Here is a 25,718-nt window from a genome sequence, read left to right on the forward strand (position 1 = left end):
ATGTAAGCTTTCTTGTTAGTGGTTCCACTTCTGCTATAATTTTTACACTTTAAATCTCAATCTGTTTCATATTGTTTGGTTTCTCTCCTGTTTTAAAGCGTGTTATTACACTTATAACTGGTTAATTTCTAGTATTATTTTCACACTTCAAATTTTAACTTGTCCCATATTATTTGGTTTCTTGTCAGTATTGGGCCATTCCACGCGAAAGTGAGCCTGAACCCAAATTTTCGAAAACTGTTAAAATCAATGCATTTTTACGTATATATGAAGTAAATAGAACGAAATTTACTTTTTCACAAAGAAAAACTTATTTATACTTAGAATTCACGTAAAATTTTAAGTCTGAGTTGTGAATTTGTAACATGTCAGCTGGGAGGAAAATTTTTATTCTTGTTATCGGCCACATTTTACGGTATATTGTGCATGTTTGGCTGAAGTAACTTCGAGCTATTCAAGATGCTTCTTTTTGCTACAAGCTGCAGTTGAAATACTGTTTACAGGATAAAAATTGGTTATAATATCATTAAAGATATAAACGTCAACTTGAGTGTCCTGCCCGTGACAGAAAACTACCAAAAGTTATTGTACTGAATTACTAAATTTGTGAATGTGGTTCGTACTTAGTAGAAGTAACAATTTTCACGTGTACTTCACATTTACCAAATTTTGGACTAATGCTAACAATATATTTCGATTTATTTCAATTTGAAAACTTGTCCTGCCCGTGACAGTGGGCATGCCACTCGTGGGATAGTTTGTGTACATTGGTTATTCACGATAGAAAATTATTCCATGTGTACTAAAATAAAGTTTTCTAAGCATGAACATTATTTACTTAAATATAGGATTATGTATTACTGTCAGTATGATGTTTTAACTTAAAATAAATGTCATATAAATATTATCATTAGTGTCACCTTTCTGTTCGTTTCAAGGGAGCAGTAGATGGGATTGAAGTACGTACAAAACGGCTAGTATGGAACTTTGTGAAACAAAACAAAGTAATTGTAGAATGTGCTGCTAATTTCGTAGCAGCTTTAAACTTTTCGTTTCAAAATATATGTTTTACTACTATCATCAGCAGAAATTGAAAAAAAAAAAAACGTTTTGAATAAAAGACGGGAAAATGCTCTTGTCAATTGAATGTCTCCAATCAAAACAGTTATTCCTGCAATTTGACAGTGAAAATTTGGTAGTTCGTCGAACTTTTAAATTAGAGTTTCATCCGTATAAAATCTTTCAATTTCTAACAGACTTTTATTCAGATTCTGAAAATGGTGACTCCAAAAGCCATGAAGGTATCCTGAGGGACGACTTACAAGGCTTGTGCATGTTAACAAGGCTTGTGTTAGACCAGCTGTTGAAGATATATAACAATAAACATTTTTGTTGATGGAATTTTTCTCTAGTGGACAGAAAAAGAAAACATAGACGTGCAACTATCGCACAAAGCCCAGTAGAAGAGGACGAAGAAGTCAAGGAAATTCGTATGAAGACCGTAAGCGATTGCGGTAAAATTTTCAAGACTGTTGAAGATGTGTCTTACGTGCATTTCGATCAAATAATACCTTTGATACCAGCAGTGCTGTGCCCCGGGGGGGAGGGGTCGAGCGTGGTTACGGCCCCGGGCGTCAAAGTAAGGGGGCGCAAAATTCAGGAGGAAAAAATAATATATATATATAAAATGGAAGGAAAACAAGTATTAAAAAGTGCTCAAATTCAACGAAAAGCAGAGTTTATTTTTGAAAATTTTCTTACGCATCGCGCCAACCATAGTAACGCTTTGAGGCTGGTCTGTCGATCTCACTCATATTTACGGGGGCGCCGTCGAGACGCGTTGTATACTCTCGCCCCGGGCGCTGATTTTCCACGGCACGGGCACTGGATACAAGCACCTATTTTATATACTGTTAGACAATGTTTTGTACGAATTTCCCTACAAGGTGAGTGTAAATGGGCAAATAAAACCATTTCCTAAAGTGTAGGTGGTGAGAAATAAGTGTACGGCATATTATTATTTTTATGTGGTAAAAGCGAGCCTCAACTGAAGTAAATATAATTATTTATGTAAAATGCTATAACAGAACAGCAGAAATTAACTTATTTTCCATTTTATTTCATTTTTGAAATCATTCTTATTGAGATGTTGTGTGTTGATTCACACGGTGTCCTGCCCGTGACAACCATGTGTCCTGCCCGTGACACAGTAAAGTTTAGTTTATTCATTAAATAAATATTTGGCAAATTTCTATTATGTGAAGTTTGTTTAAAAATTTTATCATTTATACATTTCCGTTTAAATAAAAACATTTTGAGCTAAGAATTCACAGAGTTTTGTAACATTCACTTGGTGTGTCGAAAGTCACTTCTCTTTTTTGTCCCCACCCGTGACAGACATTTAGAAATTAATATTTTCTACTCTAAACAAAAAAAATACTGAAAACATCAGCTACATATACTCCTAAGTCTGTACTGCTCATATATCATACAATTAGCAGAATTTATGTTGTACTTTTAGAAATATACAACTTTAAAGCATCAAAAATGTCGTGTAAATGTCCTGCCCGTGACGATGGAATGGCCCTATTACAGTATTTTAGGCTATTTGTTAATGCTTATACTCTTGATATTATTTTCATAGTTTGGTTTCTCATGTGCTCTAAAGCGTGTCATCCCAGTTGTTATTAGTTACACTCTTGCTATTATTTTCACACTCTGCATCTGAATGTGTTCTGCAGTGTTTGTTTTCTTACATGTTTAGAATATACTTGAGTAAGTTTCTCATCTAGCTACCATAGGTTTGACGGAACCGTTAATATCACTAGCAGTCTTAACACCTGTATTACTGTCACGGCAATTGATACATGATCTACTATCACCGAATAAAGGGCATTGACTGATAACAAATTGCAACAGAGGCCTATGTGATATAAATATGTTGATTTTGAATATAACAGATTATTCAACTCTGAAAAACTTCTTCACAAACTCCCTCCTTTTATAAATACCACTATCAGGCCTGCTCCCCCGTCTGTCCTTTTGCTTCAAGAACTCAAGGCGGTCTTGGGTCATAGTTTGCAGTACCCATTCCATTTAGTGATACCATAAGTCGATCAGTAGTCGTGTTTTCCTCATCGACAAATGATGAATACTTCGAAGCAGGTTATAATGTGAAACAGCTTGTTCAACTGACATGCTGTGAGGCGATACTGCAAGTAAGGCAGCAAAAAATTTCTGCAACATTGGAGATGAGACTGGAAATAGTCTCCTCAATCTCATAGAATATTACATTCCTGCATCACCATCACTAATAAGGTACTTCTTCAATTCCTGACCAGCTGTCGCATATATTTGAGGCAAAAGTCTGTACTCCTTCTTTTTCAAATATTGCTTTTACTAATGAACGAGCAGCATTTATCATCGACTGTGCTGAAGATGCGGGAAAAGTAGTCTGAATTGAGCTGAGAATGCCGTCATCTTCTATGTTCAGTCGAACCCTAAGGAAGTTTAAGCAAGACTACACTATATTTCTCTTCGAACAGCTAGCAAGTTTCTGTTCCGACGAGTCACATGCATATTATGACCTGTACAGCACTGTCACCTCTGTTCATTGTCATTCACGTTGTTGAGAACTACGCAGTCCTCCTGTCCACCGGGAAAGGGATTCTGCAACATTAAATTCAGTTTCCTTAATGCTGAATCCCTTGCTGTAAGAACATCAGGCAGTAGATCAGACCGTTGAAGAATTTTCTGCATCTGATGGAAGATACGCGTGATGTCATACATGAATTTTCGGCCCACCCGTCTAACATTCCTTTGGCAGCAGCTCGATCCTTCTTTCCCCCTACCCTGACAATTGTCCTCTCAAACCATCTTGCATCCGGGTAAGTTGTGGAGTATGGCGGCAACCAATGTATGCAAATGCTCAGCAAATCGTACCTCAAAGTAGGCAGGAACAGTATGGAAATTAGGTATTGTTTTGTGCAGCAATTTTATTTTATTTTCGATGTTCTGAAGTACGCTGCAACATTTTTCAAACTTGACAGCCATTGTGTCACTTCAGGTGGACAAATGAGTACGCGAAACTAAGGAAAGAGGAATATCTGAAATTTCAAGAATGAATATCTATCCACAGAATACAAGTTACGCGAAAACCCAAGTAAGTAATGTATTGTTCAAGTTCTCTTCCCGTAATTTAATGATTTATGAAGCGCACTGGGTATCCAAACTGCTGGGCCTGGGTATCTATTTGGATACAAAAAGGTAGCTTAAAAATGCCCTGAGTTTCACAGTCCTCTGTCGGCAAAACCATGAACAGAAAAGAGGAAGTTTCAACTGGCACCGTAAGATAGAACATCTAACTGTCTTTTTTCTATAATGTAAACGGTTAACATCAGTTCTAATTACCGGGAGGGTTCGTTGTTGTAGAGGTAGGAAAGCAGTCACTGTAAAGGCCGCCAAAATTTGAAAGATATCACGTACAAGATTTTCCGTCAAAGTTGTCAGTTTCGTAGTATACTACTGTGTATAATGGGACTTTGATGCAATAGTTGAAAAACTGAAATGTGAAACATTTTAGTCATAAAATAAAATAAAATACAACTGGGAGAAGGCAGTTTCAGCCTCTACTCGGGGTTACTTTGCACCGGTCCAAAATACTGCTTAGATAGGAAATTATTACTACTGGAACTTCCTGCATTCTAAATTTAGGTAAATTTCTTATTTAGGAAAATTCAGGAATGAATTTCTTGTTGTGAAATAAATTATGAACAGTGGAGAATCCAATAAAGTAGTTTGAGAGAAGCTTCACTCACAAAGACTTTATTTATTTATTTATTTATTTTTAGAAATCACTAGACTTTTGGGGGCAGCTTACATGCATAGGAATGACTAACATTAGATTTTTTAAAAGATAAATCATATAGGGTTACTTTGCACCTAAGTTTATATTTCAATAACTTTGGTTATACTGAATGTTTATTAATGAACTTGCACTAATGTTTTATATATCTAGCTATTATAGATATTATTACTGTATGTTTAAAATAGTGTTCTAAATCATTACGTTTGTAAGTTACATGCGATTTTCTTTAAAATGGCTTAAATCTTGTGCAAAGTAACCGTGTCTTATGGTACTCTATATTTTATCATGTATGTAGACATCTTAATTCTTAATATATTTAATAATTTATTATTGGGTTAAATTTATTTCCTAGTACATACATTTCACTTTCTCTATTACATCTCTATTTAATTTTTTAAAGGTTTATTAGTATATATTTTTTCATTTTTAAACTTTGTGTTTTGGTTCTTCCTTTGTTGAAAGATGCTGGGGCATTGCTACAGTGTTATGTCGCCAATGGATACCCGATCTATATATATAATCTATATGAACTTCGTGTGTTCTCTTACTATGAAGGAGTCACTGAGATTCATCACTGAAAATTTGGATAGGACTTTTTGCTGTGCCACCTGTGATGTGATGATATGAAAGTTTGTTTTTGTATTTCTAATATGCGCCTGCCATCTTTTAGCCAATGGCAGAAACTACAGAATAGAGGAGAACAGCAATCATAATCAGGAGACATCTATAAGTGAATAGTCAAAATATTTGCTAAGAATTTGAACAATAGAAGTCTGATGCAGCGAAGCACAATAGTAGTTTGTAGCAGAAAGGGTTTTGAGTGCAAGTGATATTTGTTTTCGTAATATTTTTCTTTATCGATTATAATGTTAGCGAAAATGTATTTAACATATGAAAAACAATATTTTACCTCTGAATATTAATACTATAATTATGAATATCTGAGGGGAGATTTCTAAACCAGGTTCACTTCGTATACAGCTATGTTAAAACAAGTTCTGTTTTGTAATTCATGTATCTTTTCCCAACGTAGAGCGTTTATTCGATTGGTAAGTATTCCGTAGAAATATTTGAAATTTCATTTGATTTTATGTAATTGACACACAAATTCAAGTACTAATATTAAAATTACTGATAAACGTATTCCAAGATATATTGATAAATGCTGCAAAATTCGATGGCTATTGGTTAATGCAAAATTTGGATTATAAGTCAGGTTAATAAACTGAAAAATAATTTTGCTAGATCTTAGTAACATTTCAGGCAAAATGTAGCACAATGAGGACAAACGCGTAATGCACAAACAAGTAGGCTTTTTTTTTTTTTTTGGATATATTATACATGAAGCTACATCAGTTCCCAAAGGAGCAGGACGCTCATACTTTTAGGGATTATTCATTGAGTATGTACGAACTTACAAAGGGGGTAACAGAGCGACTTATACTTACTTATCGACTGATACGAAAATAAAATAGAACGTACCTGTACTTTATATCTGCATGTGTAGTGCCCTTGTACTTTATCTATGACTGTGTGTGTGGGGGGGGGGGGAATTTAACGCATATCGCATGTCTTGTGTTACTATTGCACTACGTAGAAAATTTATGGTATTTCATATAGAAGTGGTAATAGAACACAGAAGAAACGCAGATCAGGGGGTTCTCATGTATACTATTACCCACGTTTCTAAAGGCGACAAAAATAAATACAAAGTAAAATTTTTGGTTTACAAGTGTAGGGTTGCCAACTGCCCGGTATTTTTGTCAGGCTCAATTGTATATTTCAATTTAAAATAACAATTATTCTTCATGAGTTTAAAGGATTATGAGCGGATGCCGGTACTTTTATTTCTCAGAGGTGAGAGCTCTAGCTATAAAATCATTACAAGTACATTACTAGAGATAAAATAAATGAGTGCACATGTAACTTGACTGTATTAGAGATTATTTTCCATTCCACGGGCGGTGTATTTCTGCAGTGTACAGAAGCTCTATTTTATGTTTATAAGTGGAGCGTTTACAGTGTGAAACCATGACAAGTGCTATTGAAACTCATATCATTTCCAAAACCAACTTGTTTTCACTACTCCGGCTTACACGTATATCCACCATGGCTGACGCGCCTGCTTTCTTCGGATGCACATGTGCTCTATCGTGCTGCCCACGAACTTTTCCCTGCCTTTTTTTCACTCTAGTTTTTATGCCATACATTCGGACGCCGTATTTGTACGCAAGTCATAAAAGAATTGTAATTAAAAAAATATATATTCCTGGTGCCACACTTGAATTTTATCTATGCTAAACGAGGTAATGTTGTGCGTACAGCACAAATCTTTTGGAGAACGATAAGAAGGAAATTAGTGGAAGAATTATAATTTTTGAACAATTATTTTGAGTGGTGTGACAAAAGTAAACCTGCACGGAACTTACATTGTGAAAGTAGAGTAGCGTAGCGAGTGCAGAATTTATTTATTTATTTATTTATTTTTGCGCACATCAGAGGCCTTCTTAAAGTAAATCTGTATTCCTTCGTTATTTTGTTAAATTTAAACTACTGACTGAGCAAACATTTATTTAAAAATAATAATAATAACGTAATAGTTTCGCAAACTATACAAGGTGAACCTGAAAGATGCACACAAACTCCGGGAGATAATTCGTGACATCCCGGGAGATAATTCGTGACATCAAAAGAAATCAAAAAGTACCCTTGCTTCTTCTCGAATTCCGCTTCGTGTAGGAATGACAGGGGTACCAACTTGGAATCGAATCGTGACAATTGGAATGAAACAAAAAGATGTGCACAAACACCGGAAGGTAATTCTTGACATCAAAAGAAGACAAAAAGTCCTGTTGCGTGTTGTCAAATTCAGCGTCGTGTACGCTGTGCACATCTTCCTATTCCATTTCAATTGTCTCGATTGGAGTTTCGATTCCAAGTTGGCAACCCTATCCTGTCACTCGTACACTACGCGAAATTCGACATTGTGCAAGAGGACTTTTTAAATGTTTTTTTAATGTTACGAATCACCTCTCTTAGTATGTGCACATCTTTCTGTTCCATTCCAATTGTCACGATTGGAGTTTCGATTCCAAGTTGGCGCCTCTGTCATCCTTATACGATGCAGAATTCGACGATATGTAAGAGAACTTTTTATCTTCTTTTGATGTCACGAATCACCTCCGGGAGTTGTGCTCATCTTTCAGGTTTACCCTGTACATTGGCTGTCTGAGGAAGCTGTCGCACATATTAATTTTTAAAATAAGAGTATTGTTTTGCTCAGTGAGTAATTTGAATTAAGTACGGTAGATAAAAAGCAAAGCTGATAGTTATTAATAATATTACTCGTTATCCTGGTAAAATTAGTTGGTTGGCTCAGTGAAGCGGCTATACAAAATGTGTACCTATAACTCGAAGTGGGATCGGAACTACATGGGAGAGCGAGAGCTCCCTCGTGCCTCTATGGTTAATGTACGCGCCTTGATGGGAGAGACCTGGACTTGATTTCCGATGGAAACGGGATGTGATTCGGATTCTACGTTAACATGTAGGTCCAAGTCTTATATAGCGTCGCTGCTAAAAGGGATGCTAAATTCTAATCAACCAGGCAGCCGATCCACGTGAGCTCCCATCGGAAATCAAACTCTGGTCTCCGGTACCGAACACAGTCACAAGTAATATTTCCGGTAACGGGAAGTTACTTTGAAAAGGGAAATCAAATGAAAGACGCAATTAATTTTTTCGCTATTTTGCTGTAGGGAGAATATTTGCTTGTATATTATTTTCAGGGTTCCCACATTCTGGAAGATCAGGGAACTGAAAATATGTCAGGGAAATCGTGTATTTTGCGTAAAATGTCACGAAAAGTCAGGAAACGTGAATGTGCCAGACAATTCATGAAGTGTAAATTATGTTCCTTCAAAACTGTCACAGCAGAGTGTGAACCATTTTAAAGGAAATTCTAGCCTTGAGCCATTTGTTTGTTGCCTATACTCAGAACTTCTATCTCTCTCTCTTAAGGAGTCTAATGAGTCGTGTTAAACAAAGCATTATGAAACTTGCTGACAGTACTGTGAAGCTTCGTACTTTGAATTTAATTGCAAATGAAAATTTACTACAAATAAGAAAGGTGGATATTGGTTTTAAGACAGAATAATTACTGAAAGAACTTAAAGGATCAGATAAAGATAAACAGGCTTTCAGGCTTGGCTGTCGAAACTTTTTGCTGGGCACAATCAAGAAGATTGTTGAAAGGAGACCTCTGAAATACAAACTAGTACGTGCTCTGTCAGCTTTGGACCCCAGGCTATAAAAGAACAATCCAGAACTTGCTCAGACTAGAATGAAATGCATCCTGCAAACTCAGCATAAGCATAACAGATTCTGTACCTAAGAAAGCAAAGTGTCAGTTCAATTTATGTCTTTCTGTACTGAAATCCAGGGGTCTTTTGCAGTTGACTTCAAAAAATACGAAGAGAAAGTGGGCAGCATTAGGTTAGATGACTTCTTTACAAGGCAATGTCCAAGAAACAAGAATATTTCGATTTGTGGGTTGCTGTGAAAATATGTTTGATTTTATCCCATGGCAGTACCTCAGTGGAGAGCAGGTTCTCAGTCAATAAGACACTTTAGTGTAGAAAACGGAATCGAAGATTCTCTGATAGCACAGAGGCCGATGCATGATGCAGTTATGTACTATGAAGGTGTGGAATCTCTTCTTATTGATCAAGAATGCTTCTCTCAGTTCCTTTAGCTTGGAGACGCTATGATAAATACTTCAAACAGAAACGGATCCAAAGGGCAGAAGAAAAGTCAAAGGTGAAAGAAGAAAACTAAGTGCTGAAGTTAAGAATTTGGAAGAAGGAAGAAACAAATGGAATTATGTTACAAGCAAGGACAAGACATTCTCGTAAAACAAATTCAAGAACTGAAAGCAAAACAAAATTCTGTTTAAAATGTAAATGTGAAGATTAACGTGTCTCAGAATTGGTAATATTAGGACTGATGGTATGAGAGTCAGAGAGAAAAAAATGAAATGAAATCTTTGAGTTTTACGTCCCACGGTTATGCCGGTTAGGCTAAAAGAGACGGTGATACTGAGTAATGAATGAAATGGTGGAATGAAGAAAGTGAGAGGAAACGGGAGAACCCCGAGGAAACCCACACACACGGTGTTTGTCCACCACAAAGTTCACTTGGCGGGGGCTGGGATCGAACCGGGGATCCCAAGCACCAGAGGTGAACGCTCTACCACTGAGCCACCGCGGCCCCGAGGGTCAGAGAGAGTTGACAATATATTCTTTACTGCATGTTCTATTGCTTTTTATTGTTTTTCAGGCAAAAAATCTAATTTGCAATGTCAAGGTACGTGGTTACTGTATCATACATATATTATTATATACGTACATGTTAAATTTTGTGTAAATAACAATTATTCATATTGAACATAACAAATATGTAAATTGTAATTAAAGGTGTGTGTTGGATGCTATCGGTGTGGAGGAGGCCGTTAAAAAAAAGTGTGTGATGGAACTCATCCCATATCTTTCCATTTATATTCAAGAATTTGTGTCAGGGAAATCGATCTTCACTTTTTTGTGGGAACCCTGTATTTTTTTCCACATAGTCCCCTCCCATTCAACGCCCTTACGCCATCGAATAGGGGGTGCTTCGATACCGCGTTAGAAAACATATTTTAGTTGACGCTGTAGGACTCGTGCATACCAATTGGACGTCTTTATCAGACTTAAATTTCCGCTCTCCAAGGTGCTCCTTTAATGGACCAAAGATTTGGAAATCTGATTGTGGCAAATCTGGAGAGTATGTTGGATGTGGGAGGCACTTGAAGCGTCGGTCGTCAATGGTTTTCATGGTTGCACGAGCATAAGAGGATGGACATTATCATGTTGAAACAAAACACTTGCACTCAGCAGTCCTCTTCACTTTGAACGTATTACTGGGTACAAATGGTTCTTAAGAAGGTTAATGCAGGTGACACTAATCATTGTGGTAGATGGGGGAATGTTGTGTTCCAGAATAGGAACATTCTTATCCCAGAATAAGTCAACGTGACTTTCCGTGCAGAGGGCTGGCTGCAAAACTTCTTTGGCTTCGACCAAGAGGAGTGTCGGTGTTCTTTGCTTGCACGTTTCGTCTCCGGTTGAAAATGATACACCAAAATTTCATCCACGGTGACAATGTGAGCTAGAAAATCCTCACCCTCTTCTTCACAACGTCTCAGCAGCTCTTGACATGCGTCAACCCGATGATCTTTCAGTTTCACCTTCGCTATCGAGGAACCCACCTGGCGAACACTTTTTTGTAGAGGAGTTTGTCATACACTATGTACTGTCCTGTACTGAAGCTCATATTCAGCAAGGAAGTCATTTCAGCCAGTGTGACACGCCGGTTTTTCTGTATAAGTCGATCTGGTGCGGTTATAGATTCCTCTGTCACAACTTGATGAACCTAACCCAAACGGAGAGCATCATCGACAAAGTGGTCTTCTGTGAATTTCTTATGCCACTCATAAACTTGTCGCTGTGACAGAGAGGCGTCCTCATACCTCACCTCCATTCTCCGGTGAATATCAACCGATTTTACACCTTCACTTTATAAAAACCGAATAACTCAATGCTGTTCTTTCTTAATGCAACTGCGTAGTGAAGCTGCCATATTAATTCACCTATTACTCAGCTCCAACCCCATCTACCGGCACTGCTTCGTACTACCAGCTCAGAAAGACGTCAGTGACTGTGTCTGCGGATTTCAAATGCCTAGAAAAGAGTTTTAATTGCATTTTTGCGGCTTTTATTTGACTCTCTCTCGTAGTTTTCATTCATATATATGTATATTTTGTGCTTCAACCATGTAGTTATTCTATTGGTCCCTGTGAACTAAACCAGCAGACTTTTAAATTATCAGTATGAATTTTTTACATTGATATTTTAAGTCAAATTTACATTAGCATCTGGTGTTAGTACCATTACACAGACACGAAAAATGGTAATTCTTTCAACCAGGAAAACAAACCGTGATATTAGAAAGTGATGATTTAGTTTTTCTTTATGCATATACCTACTGTTGCTAATGTGCGCCCTCCCTATGAACAGAACCTCGCTTGGGCTCTGACGAGGACTAGATGCAATATTAGCTCGTAGTGACCACCTAGTACAGGTTGGTAGTTGTTTTTCGTACTTCAAACACAGTTGCACAATAGTGATACTTTCTGTAACGGAACGAATCCAAACTGCAATGCTAAAGTAAGCTTGCTGGTTGATCAAAAATTTCAACAGATCAAAGATTTTCTTGTATGTCGTGTATCTGGAGTACTACATATAGTTTAACCAAACCCAAACTATCACTTAACTCAGTATGATGTGCTTATTCCGTAGAAAATACTTAAACTCGATTTAGGAGCCATTCAAAAATTTTGTGGCCCCTGATCCAAAAACTAGTTATTGGCCAAGATCGTAGTCTTTTGATACATTTTTTTTTTTTTTTTTAATTCCTACGATTCTTGTTAACGTTTATTTTTATTTCACATTCTTCATACTTTATATGCTTAAACTATAATTTTCAGTTGTAACTTATAAAACGACTAAAGAGAAAATATTTCCTCTAATCTTGGGGAAAATACTTCAGTAATACCCTTCCGACGAAGCTAACCCAGGGTTAATGGCGTGATCCTGTAATAATCTAGCTCTCCTGGAGACAAGATAATGTGGTGGGAACAGTGATGCCAACTCGTGAGAAAAATATCTCATTTTCTGGGATTTTATGACAATAATTTTCCGAGTAGGGATAAAGGAAATTTTCATCAAAATTGGTACAGGGTATCTATCTGTTACAAAATTTAGCTTATGGGTCACGATTTTTTATCTGCACAGATACAAGTGCAAATATAAATAGAGACTGGATTTTTTTTTTTTTTTTGCTATAAAACGTCAAAATTCACCGCCACAAATATCTGTGGTCGGCTTTAGACGCTACCAAATCGCAAGCAAAGCACGCTTCTATCGCATGCATGAAAATTCGGCCTAATTGGCACCCAAATTCTAAACGTATACTACAATGCTCCATGGAAATAGTGATGTAGAAAGAGGATTTTCCGTTAACAAAGAGTGTTTAGTGCAAACCTCCCTGAACATTCTTTAATTTCCCAACGTTTTGGATATTGTGCTGTACTATCCATTCCTAGTTCTAATTTATCCATTGGAAGTTTACATAAGATATCGATAACGAAGTCTATGATTAAATCTGTGAGAAATGCATCGTTGAAACGAATGGAAACTATGAAGCAAGTTATTATAAATAAAGCAAAAATTCACACAACTCTCGATATTTCACACATACATCAATGCAGTTTGAGATAAATAGGTAACAACTGACTTTCCTAGTATAGCTCGCGACAAAACATAACCAATTTTTTCTTCGAAGGTCAAGATCTAAGGGTTTACTTGTCCCTACCATAAATCCTTCATTGTAACTAGATTCCGGCGTTGCCGCTCCAACTCAGGTAGAACTGGATAAAACTTTCAGTATGGCTAACCCCATTACGATTATCATAGTAGCCTGAGCCCGTACAGACCTCTAAACACATTACCCCACAGAAGTGAGTGCCTTAAGTCCAGGCCTTCTAAAGGCTGTTGCGCCAGGAATTTAGTTATCATTATTATTATTGCTAATAATAATATATAATATTAGTAATAGGCTTAATAAAGATTCTGCCTGTTTATCTGCTCTGCTTGTAAGTATATTATTTCTAACTTTAAGATATAGTTATACAGGTCAATATATAATTGATCAGTTTCTTTCTAATGTGATTCGTCACGTATATAAAAACTGGACAAACTACAAATTAAGATACTATACACAGGGAATTAATAATGATAGCTTTATTACTCAGATATTAACCTGCATACATTAATACAGTAGTAGTCCCCCCCGTTCGCCCGAATGACTCATCCTCACTCTCTTTTATGACCAGGATATTTGAACTCCGTTCCCTTTTACAGCTAAGATGAGTGCTTTGGTACCTCGATTCTGATTGGCTGAGAGAGGTCACGTGACGTTAGGCCCCCGCCCACGCGGGAAATTCAAATTTTCCAGGTCACGTGGTATGACGTCATGAGTCACCCCGCGGGGAAATCCCTCACTAATTTGTTCCCTTTTACGGGTAAGATTTGTGTTTTGATTGGTTGATAGCTGTCACGTGATTTTAGACCCTGCGATATTTGAAATTTGTTCCCTTTTACGGGTAAGATGTGTGTTTTGATTGGTTGACAGCTGTCACGTGATCTTAGACCCCTGGGATATTTGAAATTCGTTCCCTTTTACGGGTAAGATGAGTGTTTATGATTGGCTGATAGAGGTCACGTGATCTTAGGCCCTGGGATTTTTAAAATTCGTTCCCTTTTATGGGTAAGATGAGTCCTTTGGTACCACGATGCTAGAGGTCACGTGATCTTAAGCCCTGTGACTTTTGAAATTCGTTCCCTTTTTATGAGTAAGATGAGTGCTTTGGTACCTCGATTCTGATTGGCCGACAGAGGTCACATGATCTTAGACCCGCCACACGGTGAACAGAATACGTGGGAAAACCCCTCACTCATTTGTTTCCATGTTACGGGTAAGATGATTGCTTTGGTACCACGATGTTGATTGGTTGATAGAAATCGCATAATCTTACACACCCACCCCAATGCTAGACATTCAGAGTGCTATGACGACGATCCACCCTAGACCTGGATTTTAGAATTTAGTTCCCTTTTTTATGGTTATGCGTAAAGTTCCCATGAAGGGTTCAACCTCCTCCTTAAATAACCCTTTTTGGTATCATGATATTGTACTGAAGTTTACCTTAAATATTATCATTCTCTTTGACAGATAAGATGATTCTTACCTTGATGGAGATCCTGTCCTTGAATTAGTAGCCTATGTCTCTGGAAGTAACAATGGTGAAAGAGAGGTGTCGCTTGTAGATTTCTTATAACACATTGTTGTGAGTTTAAGCGATTTATTGCTCAGTAAGCGCTTCATTAATGGAAACAGCGTTGCCAGATTTTTTCTACCTAAACTGCTCCGATTCTTTTCGAAACGGTTCCGCAGAGTGCAAGAAATTTTAAACTAAAAAATTTTTCGAACTAAAAAAAAAAATTTGTAACTAAAAAATTTTAAACAAAAATTTTCAAACAAAAAATTTTCGAACTAAAAAATTTTGAAACAAAAATTTCAAAAAAATTCGAACTAAAAAATTTAAACTAAAAACTTTCGAACTAAATTTTCAAATCAAAAAATTTTCGAACTAAAAGGAATTTAAAAAATTTTCGAACCCAAAAAAAATTCGAACTAAAAAAATTAAAAATTTTTCGAAAAATATTTTAAACTAAAAACTTTCGAACTAAATTTTCAAATCAAAATTTTTCAAACTAAAAATTTTAAAAAAATTTCGAACCAATTTTTAAAAATAAGTTTCGTACTAAAAATGTAAACCACATTTGAAAATTTTCAAATCAATTTTTGAACTAAATTAAAAACCAAATTTTGGACACTAAAAATTCTTTAATTATTTTTCGAACAAAATCATGTAAACCAAATCTTGAATATATTTTCCACCTTAAATTTTCAAGATTACCATGATTTGAAAACAAGTGTTCAGGGTTTCAAGAAATAATAAAACATATTTTTTTCAACTTGTTGTATTTAACGAAAGGTATGTGCTCTTCTCATACAATTTATTAACATAATAAATACAGGATCTAGTTAATGAATATTTTGGACGTGTCATCATCTTCGAATCTTGTAGCCGTATCCTGTAAAGAAAAAGAAGAAACGACGGATTACTTTATGAATTTCTTTTTTCTGAAACAATAAAAATGAGTCAATATTGATAAGAGAGAAATAAAACTTACTCGTAAATGATGGATGTGCTTAGGCTCATCTTCCTCCTCGGGTACAGGATCACTGCATTTTTTTTTTTTCACCGATGGATGTTTATGAACTCTTCTGGGTACTGCATTTTTCTAGGTGTTGCTCCTTTATGGTCAAGATTTCCCCGTTGAATATGAGATTCTGCATTTCTTCCACTGATGGTGGTGTTGATGGTTTATGAACTCTTGTGGGTACTGCGTTTTTTTTCTTCTTGGTGTTGGTTTTGTGATTAAGGAGTGGAAAAAAAGGAAAAGGAAAAAAGAAATGGCGGCCTTATTGGGTGTTTACAGTTTTTTCTTCTTCATCTTCTTTTTCCAGTTCCATCTTCTGTTTTTTAACGTACCCGTACGGAACCGTATCATAGGAATTGAATTCTTTAAATCGACGTTTTGTGTACTGGATACTGTACATTTTTTCTTCTTTGCGTGTGACGATGGTATGGTCTTTAGTCCTGCATATCTTATGGGGGATAGTGATGGTGACTTGTCCACGGCATTGATTTGTTATCATTTCTTTTAGCGTGTTGAAATTTAATTGTTGTCCTGCATTGTAATTTAATGTAAATCCTCTAATTTTACATATGTAGCTGGTGACGTTGGTATCCGGATTGTATATTTCTAGGCTGTAATTTTTTGGTCCTCCACTGACAAATGTCTTGATGTATGCTCGTGGTCCGTAAGACTCCATCTCATTCGATAAGCATCCCAAGTACGTTGAAGGTTCAATGGTTGGCTCCCCGGGCTTCTCCGTAAATATTACAGAATCCGTGTCGAAATATAAAACACGTTCCTGCAACATTTCCAGGTACTTGTACAGTTCCAGACGTGCCTGACATGTTGTAAATGCACCTAACACGACATTGGTGTTTCGGTTTTGAACAGGCACATGTTCATTGTACTCCCAGAACGCATACAACATCGTATCATTGATGGGTACAATTTGATGGAGTTTAATGTCGGGGGAAGTGAGTTTTTCATAAAATTCTTCCGGCCGATCAATAATTGTGGTCTGGCTAAAGTTTGTACGCTGGCAAAGCTTTCCCCATAATGAGTTAACACAAAGCTTAGATAAACTTCTTCGTGCAGGATTATTTTCAATTTTGGACGGATCCAATGCAATACCTTCACGCTCCAGGACGGTTTGTATGAATTTTGATTTGTCTTCTTCGGTCACAGAGGAACTAGGCCAGCCAGACGCTTCCATTTTTGATTTTAAAAATGTATTGATATATTCCGTGAACAAGCCACCTGTTTTCGTGATGGGATCATATTGTTCAATGTCATAATCCCAAATTTCAAAAATTTCCACTGGTTGATATCCTAATTCTACTGCTTTCTGGATTTCATATGATACCCATGTTCCAGTGAGGCACCGCTCCTGGTCGTTGTGCGTACACGTTGCTGTAGGGTCTGGGTTCATTTCTTCGGCACACGCAGCACACAGTGGAAAGAGTAGTTTCTTGTTACATCGGTAAGGCAGGAGACCATGATAAAGATGGCGACTTGGTAATATCGACATTTTGATTAGACCATTGACTTTATTTATTGGTGGTATATTTTCATCACCCTGTAGATAAATTCGTGGATGGCCTACAGGGTATTTAGCACACTTATTGATGTAAGGATAAAGCGAGACAATATCGAAATATTTTATTACTTCCCCTGCTTTTTCGTCGACTTGGTGGTACAATTTCACGCAATTGGTCCTTCCTCCAAAAAAGCTATCTCTTGGATTTAATGGTCTGCGGTTCATGTACGGGTGATTCTTCAGATACGTCGCCATTGCAGGATTTTGTTTTAAGAACTGATTAAATTCGCACTCCCACATTTCATGTACAATGTACCCCAATTCACGCAGTCTTGCATTTTTGCGTTGCGTTCGTTCATAACGGAATTCCATGGTGTCTTCTGGATTGCTGTAGATGGGCTGATTACGGCCTGTAGTAAAACATACTTTACATCCGTGATAAAAGCAGCCGGCATGCTCGTAGACGTGCTCCTCTAACGTCTCAGGATCTTGGTAGTAACCATCAACATGGAATCCCGCAATAAACACTTCTTTTTGTCGGGCCGCATGTAAGATTTGTTTTTCTTCGGTTTTTTCAATGTAGGCCAGCCATTGCATTGCAGCGATCGATTGGGTACTTCTCCATCGATAGCCATGTGCCGGTAGAATTCCTATGGTGTTGGGTTTAAGGAAATTCCGGCGGAATACTAAATTGGAAGCACTGGCAATCGTGATCGTCTCCAAGAAGGGATTCACTTTGGTTTCTGTTTCAAATGACGTCATAAACGAAACGCATGCTTGTCGCAGTACATTGACATCTTGAATACAATACTTGAGAATTTCTTTCTGAAAATCAAACGTGTCATTACGATGATCGTTGTACCAATGCATGAACTTGTTTCTGTCTTCGACGGCCATTTCATCTGCACCATAATACTTCGTTTCTGGAAGTGGTCCAATATACGATTGATTCTCCTTGGTATTGAAGAAATGCGGGAAGTAGCCTTTGGTTGCGGGTAAATTGAACGCTTTTGACAATTTACTTAATGCCATAGGCAAGAAGTTCAACGAGTCAATGAACGTCAGATTATTCCAGGTTAAACTCAGTATCTTGGTCCCATTTAATATGACGTCGGGTCTCCATTGGCATTGTTCGACCATGGTCTTTAAAATGAAATGTCCATCGTAGCCCTTAGCGTTGTGCGCGACACAGAAAATCCTATTTATATTGGGACGACGTTCCCGCAAGTACTGGAGAAAATTATAAACTGGATCCTCTCCTTGGAAAATATGCTGGCGCTGACCACACGTACTGCAAGACTGCTGGATATTATCGTTTTCAACACATGCGTAACATACTTGTTGTGCAACCAATAAATTTGGAATGTGTACATACGTATTATCGCCAATATTCGTGTCCTGCATAGATTCTATATCATAGAATATCAACAAGGCTTTCTTTGCGTGCATGAGCGAAGGAACACCAGGTTTCAAGCACTGTCGATCAGGAAGCATAAAACATTGATGTGATCCCGGAACAATCTTCTTACAAACATTGCAAAAGATCTCATTGCAATCATGATGTCGTTGTCCAGTATGCACAAAAGAATATACTCTGTAACATCTAGTACATTGCTTCACCATTTTGCATATAGGTTCCCCTTGATGATATACAATATTACGATGATTGTTAAAACATTCTTCGCCGTAAAATTGCCGATTGCAGTCGTTGCATAATATCGGCGTTTGATTCTTGTCGCATAGTGGTCTCTGTAAACATTTGGAGCACGTTACAGGACAATTTTTTACATGTTCATTGCGTTTACTATACTTTTTATGGCACGCCTCACAGTAGAACTTGGTTGCAAAACAAGCAGTTAAGGATTGGATGATGTCAAAATGGCCAGCCAAACAAATCAAATTTATGGGAGTGCGATTTTCATCGTTCGGTCCCTCGTACATGATATCATGGCCTGTGAAACTGGTATACACTGTAATTTTATATTCTTTGAGGTATGACTGGAATTGTCGAATTTCATTTACACTGGCACCATGATCCAAATTGACTCTTGCATTTGCACATAGCGCATCGACTTCTTGGTCCACAACATATTTCGATTGGCGTTGATACTGCTTATAACGTTGCACATCTACATTCTTGTATGCCTTCAGACCAATAGCAATAACAAGGGCGTACGCCAGGCACCTTGAATCTTGATTTTGTACACGTACAATCCCTCGTTTGCAACGTAACAATTCTTCATTTTGAAGTATTCCTTGCCGCAAACCGCCATAGCTACGTGGAATATCCACACGATGGAAATGAACGGTGAATGGTTCGTGCAGGAGAAATGCATTGTTACTTTGTAACACTCTTTCAAACGAGGCCCACATCGTTTCCAGTGTCAAGTTTCGGGCTTGGCGAAAACTCACCCAAAACGGTTTATTCGTGTTGCGTGGCGATATTACCGATAAACCAACCATCGCCTCATCGTCGACATTGACTAACAAATGGTCCAGCATCGCTTGGAAACTATTATGTACATACTGTATGATATCGGTTCCTACGGGCGGTGCGTTGAATTGAATTTCGAGCATTCTGCCCTCGATGTTAAATCGTCTATAATGGCGAGTGATTTCATTGCGAACAGTAAAACCCGATTCGACCATGGTTAATAAAAGGAGAAAACAAACAAACAGGTACGGTAAAACAAATATGTAATGGGAAAAAAGGAATTGAGCAGCGTGAATTTACTACAAAAGAAAAGAAGAAAGAAAAATCTTAATCACCTGATAAACAGGAAATCATAACATTCAAGATAAATTCTTAACTAAGCAATTCATGTAAAGGTCCTAAGTTTGATTCTCTGGCGGGGCGTTCAGAATCTCATTATGAAAGCACGTGTACTAGAAATCAAAGTTTTTTTAAAAAATAATTATGTTACTGAAATGAGTGTTTTATTGCTGTCAAACTCGAGACCATTACATCAGCATGTAACTGACCTATCATTCTATAGTGATAAAAAGAATGCATGAAATGAATGAATATTTCATCAGTACTGAGATGTGACAAAGTACGCGTAAGCATTTTTTTTTCCACTCACAACGACCTTTAAATGATGCGTTTGCAAGTTGAAGAGACTCATCAAACATTAACGATACACATACGTAATTGTCGAAACAAAATCTGCATAGCGTATTTTTTTTTATTATTATTGTGACTAAGCGGTTAGCGTACATGGTTCGGACGTGGAAGGTCCTGGTTCAAGCCTCGGTGGGTTTGCTTTTCCACGTCGGGGCATGTCAAGCCTTTTCTGTAATTTAATATTCTCACACGTTATCATACATTCTTTTCAAAACTAAGCTAAATGGTTGACGTACACCTCATAATACATAAACGTACATAAATCGTCTATAATGACGAGTGATTTCATTGCGAACAGTAAAACCCGATTCGGCCATGGTTAAAAATGAAAACAACAAAAAGGTACGGTAAAACAAATATGTAATGGGAAAAAAGGAATTGAGCAGCGTGAATTTGAGTTGATTTTTTGATTTTTTAGTTTAGCGTCCCTTTCAGCAGCGAGGCTATATGAGACGTGGACCTACTGATTAACGTGGAATCCGAACCACATGAGCTCCCCGCCGGGAATCGAACCCTGGTCTCCCACGCCAAAGGCACGTATGCTAACTGCTTAGCCCAGGAAATCATAACATTCATGATAAATTCTTAACTAAGCAATTCATGTAAAGGTCCTGAGTTTGATTCCTGGCGGTGACGTACAGAATCTCATTATGAAAGCACATGTACTAGAAATCAAAGTTTTTTTTAAATAATTATGTTACTGAAATGTGTATTTTATTGCTGTCAAACTCGAGACCATTACATCAGCATGTAACTGACCTACCATTCTATAGTGATAAAAAGAATGCATGAATGAATGAATGTTTCAACAGTACTGAGATGTGATAAAGCACGCGTAAGCATTTTTTCTACTCACAACGACCTTTAAATGATGCGTTTGCAAGTTGAAGAGATTCACCAACCATTAACGTTACGCATACGTAATTGTCAAAACAAAATCTGTATAGCGTAAATCTTTTTAACCACATATTCATGCACTCGTGGCTAAGTGGTTAGCGTACATGCTTCTAACGTGGAAGGTCCTGGTTCAATCCTCGGTGGGGTTTGCTTTCCCACATCGGAGCGTTGTTAAGCCTTTTTTGAAATTTAATATTCTTATGCGTTATCATACATTCTTTTTAAAACTAAGCTAAATGATTGACGTACACACCTTTGGCCCAGGTTCAATCTCGGGCGGTTGCTCGAATATTACGTTAAGCTGAAGGGGCACGCTAATGGTTTCAAAGGGTATCGAACCATATTATTCTCAGGCATAGTTTCTGAAATTTTGTAATGCATTCTTTTCAAAACTAAGCGCACACATCTTTGGCCATGGTTCAATTCCCGACGGGAGTTCACATTCAACATTAAGCTGAAGGGGCGCTAAACCATATCATTTATCGTGCTTACTTCTAATGTGTGGGGATCCTGATTCGTACTCCCACTTTCCCATTCCACTAATGCCTTCATAGTCTAAATATTTCGTACTAAAAGTAAAACCGTGTATTCGTGATCCGTCCACAAATATAAAATAAAAATGATTTTCGAATCTTGTGTGAAAAATAAAATCTCACTGAACTTACCTCAAATTCAATGAACAAAAAGTCGGTGCAGTAAAGCTTCTTAAATGAAGACACTTTTCAAGAACAGACCTTCTCACACGATAGTTGAGAGCGGTGTAAGATTTGAAAAATGAAATTTAGATTTTTATTTAGGTCGCTGCGAAAACGACGTCACCGTCAACCAATCAGAAACGAGGAAATTTATAAAATGACATCACAACGAACCAATCAAAACGCTCGCTGCTTTTGTCATGAATCACGAACCAAAACGATGTGTAACAATCGATCGTGACGTCATTCACGTTTCTCAATAGTATCGCAATTCCGATCCCAAATGATTTCTACATGTCACTACTTGTCGTAACTGTGACGACATTTCATTTTCATCATATTCCATACGAGAATGTCAATGTTTGCTTTTTTCATGAATCATGCTGACACGTTCGTAGTAAAACTAAAGTAATGCGATCCGCTGACGTTTGCATTTTTTCAATCATATGTGCTTCTATGTCGTCACACAAAGAAGTCTATCAGCATTTTATTTTAATCCACGAACGGAAGCGTTACACTGTCAGATTTATTTTCTTAAAGTATATGTGTATCCTTTTCAAGAACCATGGTTCGAAACCCACCAAGCACGATTAAAAACCGAATTCATTCATAGCTAAGTGGTTAGGATACACATCTTTGGTTTGAAAGACCTGAGTTCGATTCCTGGAGAAACATTTCTTAGGATTTTTCTAAAACTTGGTTTAAAATTCTAGTTCGAAAATTTTAAAAGTTTAGTTCGATAAAAAGTTTGATTTGAGAAGTGTTACACTGTCAGATTTATTTTCTTAAAGTATATGTGTATCCTTTTCAAGGACCATGGTTCGAAACCCACCAAGATCGATTAAAACCGAATTCATTTAAGCGGTTAGCATACACATCTTTGGTTTGAAAGACCTGAGTTCGATTCCTGAAAAAACATTTCTTAGGATTTTTCTAAAACTTGGTTTAAATTTCTAGTTCGAAAATTTTAAAAGTTTAGTTCGATAAAAAGTTTGATTTGAAAATTTTTAGATGTGATTTACATCTTTAGTTCGAAACTTTTGTTTTTAAAAAATGTTTTAGTTCGACAAAATTTTGTTTCAATTTTTTTTAGTTCGAATTTTTTTGGGGTTCGAAAATTTTTTGTTTGAAACTTTTTTGTTTCAAAATTTTTAGTAACAAACTTTTTTGGTTCGAAAATTTTTAGTTTTGAAATTTTTTTAGTTCGAAAAATTTTTAGTTTGAAAATTCTTGCACTAAAAAGGACACCCTAATTTCAAAAATCCTAGGACCTAAAATCACGTGATCTCTATCATCCAATCAGAATCAAGGTACCAAAGCACTTATCTTACCCATAAAAGGAAACGAATTAGTAATGGATTTCCCCGCAAGGGTAAAACATGACGTCATACCATGTGACCTGTTCACCGTGTAGCGGGTCTAAGATCATGTAACCTCTATCAGCCAATCAGTATCGTAGTACCAAAGTACTCATCAAAGAGGATACCCAAATTTCAAAATCCCAGGATCTAAGATCATGTGACCGCTATCAACCAATCAAATTCAAGGTACCAAACCACTCATCTTACCCATAAAAGGAAACGAATTTTAAAAAATCCCTGAGCCTAAGATCACGTGACCTCTGTCAGCCAATCAACATCGTGGTACCAAAGGATTCATCTTACCCGTAAAAGGGAACGAATTTCAAATATCGCAGGGTCTAAAATCACGTGACAGCTATCAACCAATCAGAAACACACATCTTACCCGTAAAAGGGAACAAATTTCAAAAATCCCGGTCATAAAAGAGAATGAGGGATTTCCCCGCAGGGTGACTCATGACGTCATACCACGTGACCTGAAAATTTGAATTTCCCGCGTGGGCGGGGCCTAACGTCACGTGACCTCTCTCAGCCAATCAGAATCGAGAAAATTTTTGCTGACTCGGCGCAATATAACGGGGGGACTACTACTACTAATACAATGAGGATTTAGGTACTTAATAGAATGCTTTTTAATCATTTCTTTTTTTTAAAAAAGAAAGTTTTAAATTGTCATCATAGACAGATGGCCTGTCGAATAATAATAATAGGCCTAATAATAATAATAATAAAAATGTTTTCCAAGGACATTGAACAAAGTTATCATGTCTTGCAAAATATTTTTAAACGAAAACGAGGACATGTTTTGAAGTGTTAAGTTCCAATTGTTTATTTTATCTATTTATGTAAGAATTTTCAAAATAATGTTCAATCAGGTGTGATATAATGCTTTTTGTGAGATTGATTCTAAGTTGCATGAAGGGCATAAAATAATAATAATAATAATAATAATAATAATAATAATAATAATAATAATAATAATAATAGCATTTATAAAAGACTAACATTAGTGCATCACGCTAACTCCTAATAGTAAATCACGTTGATGCTCATTGCAATAATTTAGATTTGAGCATTTATATTTATGTATCCGCAAGTTCGTTGGTCGGCTACCTAAAAAAAAGGAAGAAAAAAGAAAAAAGTGAATGCAAACAATTAGAGCTCTTAAGTATTGACTTTAACCTATAATTAGTGCTTGAACTTTTCGGGTAAACTGTACCTGCCCGATACTCATTACGTTTGGTTTACTCGATCCTTAGACCTGATAAACCCGTTTGACCCGTGTTTGGCCTGTTTGGACCGTTTGTACCGATAGACTCGTTATGAGTTCGTACATGATAATTAGAACGATTTGTGTTATGATAATAAAGTGAAACAACACATCATTTACAATAATGACAGACTAAGCTTGTTTTCATAAAAACGGGATTATCAGGTCATCCCTATTCATACGGTTCAATCGGGCAAACCCGATACAATATCGGTCCAACGTACGGTCCAGTTTCTATTCTATTTTCCGAGCATTACCGCAAATGCACAGTAGCTCGAAATGGGTCGAACGTAAAAACTATCATATTATTATTATTATTATTATTATTATTACATTAATAGGAGAGAGAAAATTACTTGTTGAATGACCTGTACGTATTTTATCCCTATTTTAAATTGTTATTCTGGTTTTATGTATCTGCTTATTGGTTTGCAATACTCAGAAAGAATAGTTCGAGACTTCATTGTTTACCCTGGCGACAGGGATAGCGGCTAAGCTTTTGTAATACCGGCAACATCCAACTGGTTGACAAACCGCACGTGGCTGCTAACAACCATATGACAGTTTTACTGCTGATAAGAAAACTTGGTTTAACTTTGAAAACCACTATACTTAATTGATACAAATAAATCCACGTCCTGATTATGCTAACATGTAAGTATTGAGCATAATCACAACAAAAGTTACAGTGAAATCTGCTGGAGTTTATTCCACTGTTAATCAATACCAACTACAGGGGTTATTCCTCTGTTAATGGCTATGAATATCATCTTCTGAAGTTTATTTCACTGTTAACTTGTAGCATGTATTGCGGTTTATTCTACTCTTAGTCAGTAATCTGTACTAGGATTTATTGCATTGTTAATAATTGAAAGATACTAAACCTGTTTTCCAACTGCTCCGAGAAACTGGCTTTTCATGAATTAATTTCTCGAATGAATTTACTCAAATATTCTTACCCAGCATATGCTTGACCAGCCAAAACATTATGTCCATTCGCTACTTTTTGAACAAAGTCGTTGGGCTAACGTAAGAGGAAAGGGGC

General features: G+C 36.8%; 1 protein-coding gene across 1 annotated transcript in view; it reads left to right on the forward strand.

Annotated features, from left to right (window-relative positions):
* Positions 1-5,622: 5,622 nt before the first annotated feature.
* Positions 5,623-25,718, forward strand: part of LOC145680354 (transcription elongation factor, mitochondrial) — a 45,884-nt gene continuing 25,788 nt past the window's right edge. Inside the window, exon 1 of the mRNA XM_081750759.1 lies at positions 5,623-5,916. Within this exon, the coding sequence (XP_081606885.1) occupies positions 5,851-5,916 (66 nt within the window). The 5' untranslated portion in view covers positions 5,623-5,850. The remainder of the gene's footprint in view (positions 5,917-25,718) is intronic.

This window comes from Thermobia domestica, chromosome 3, assembly GCF_964235325.1.
Source record: "Thermobia domestica chromosome 3, izTheDome1.hap1.1, whole genome shotgun sequence".
Lineage (NCBI taxonomy): Eukaryota > Metazoa > Arthropoda > Insecta > Zygentoma > Lepismatidae > Thermobia > Thermobia domestica.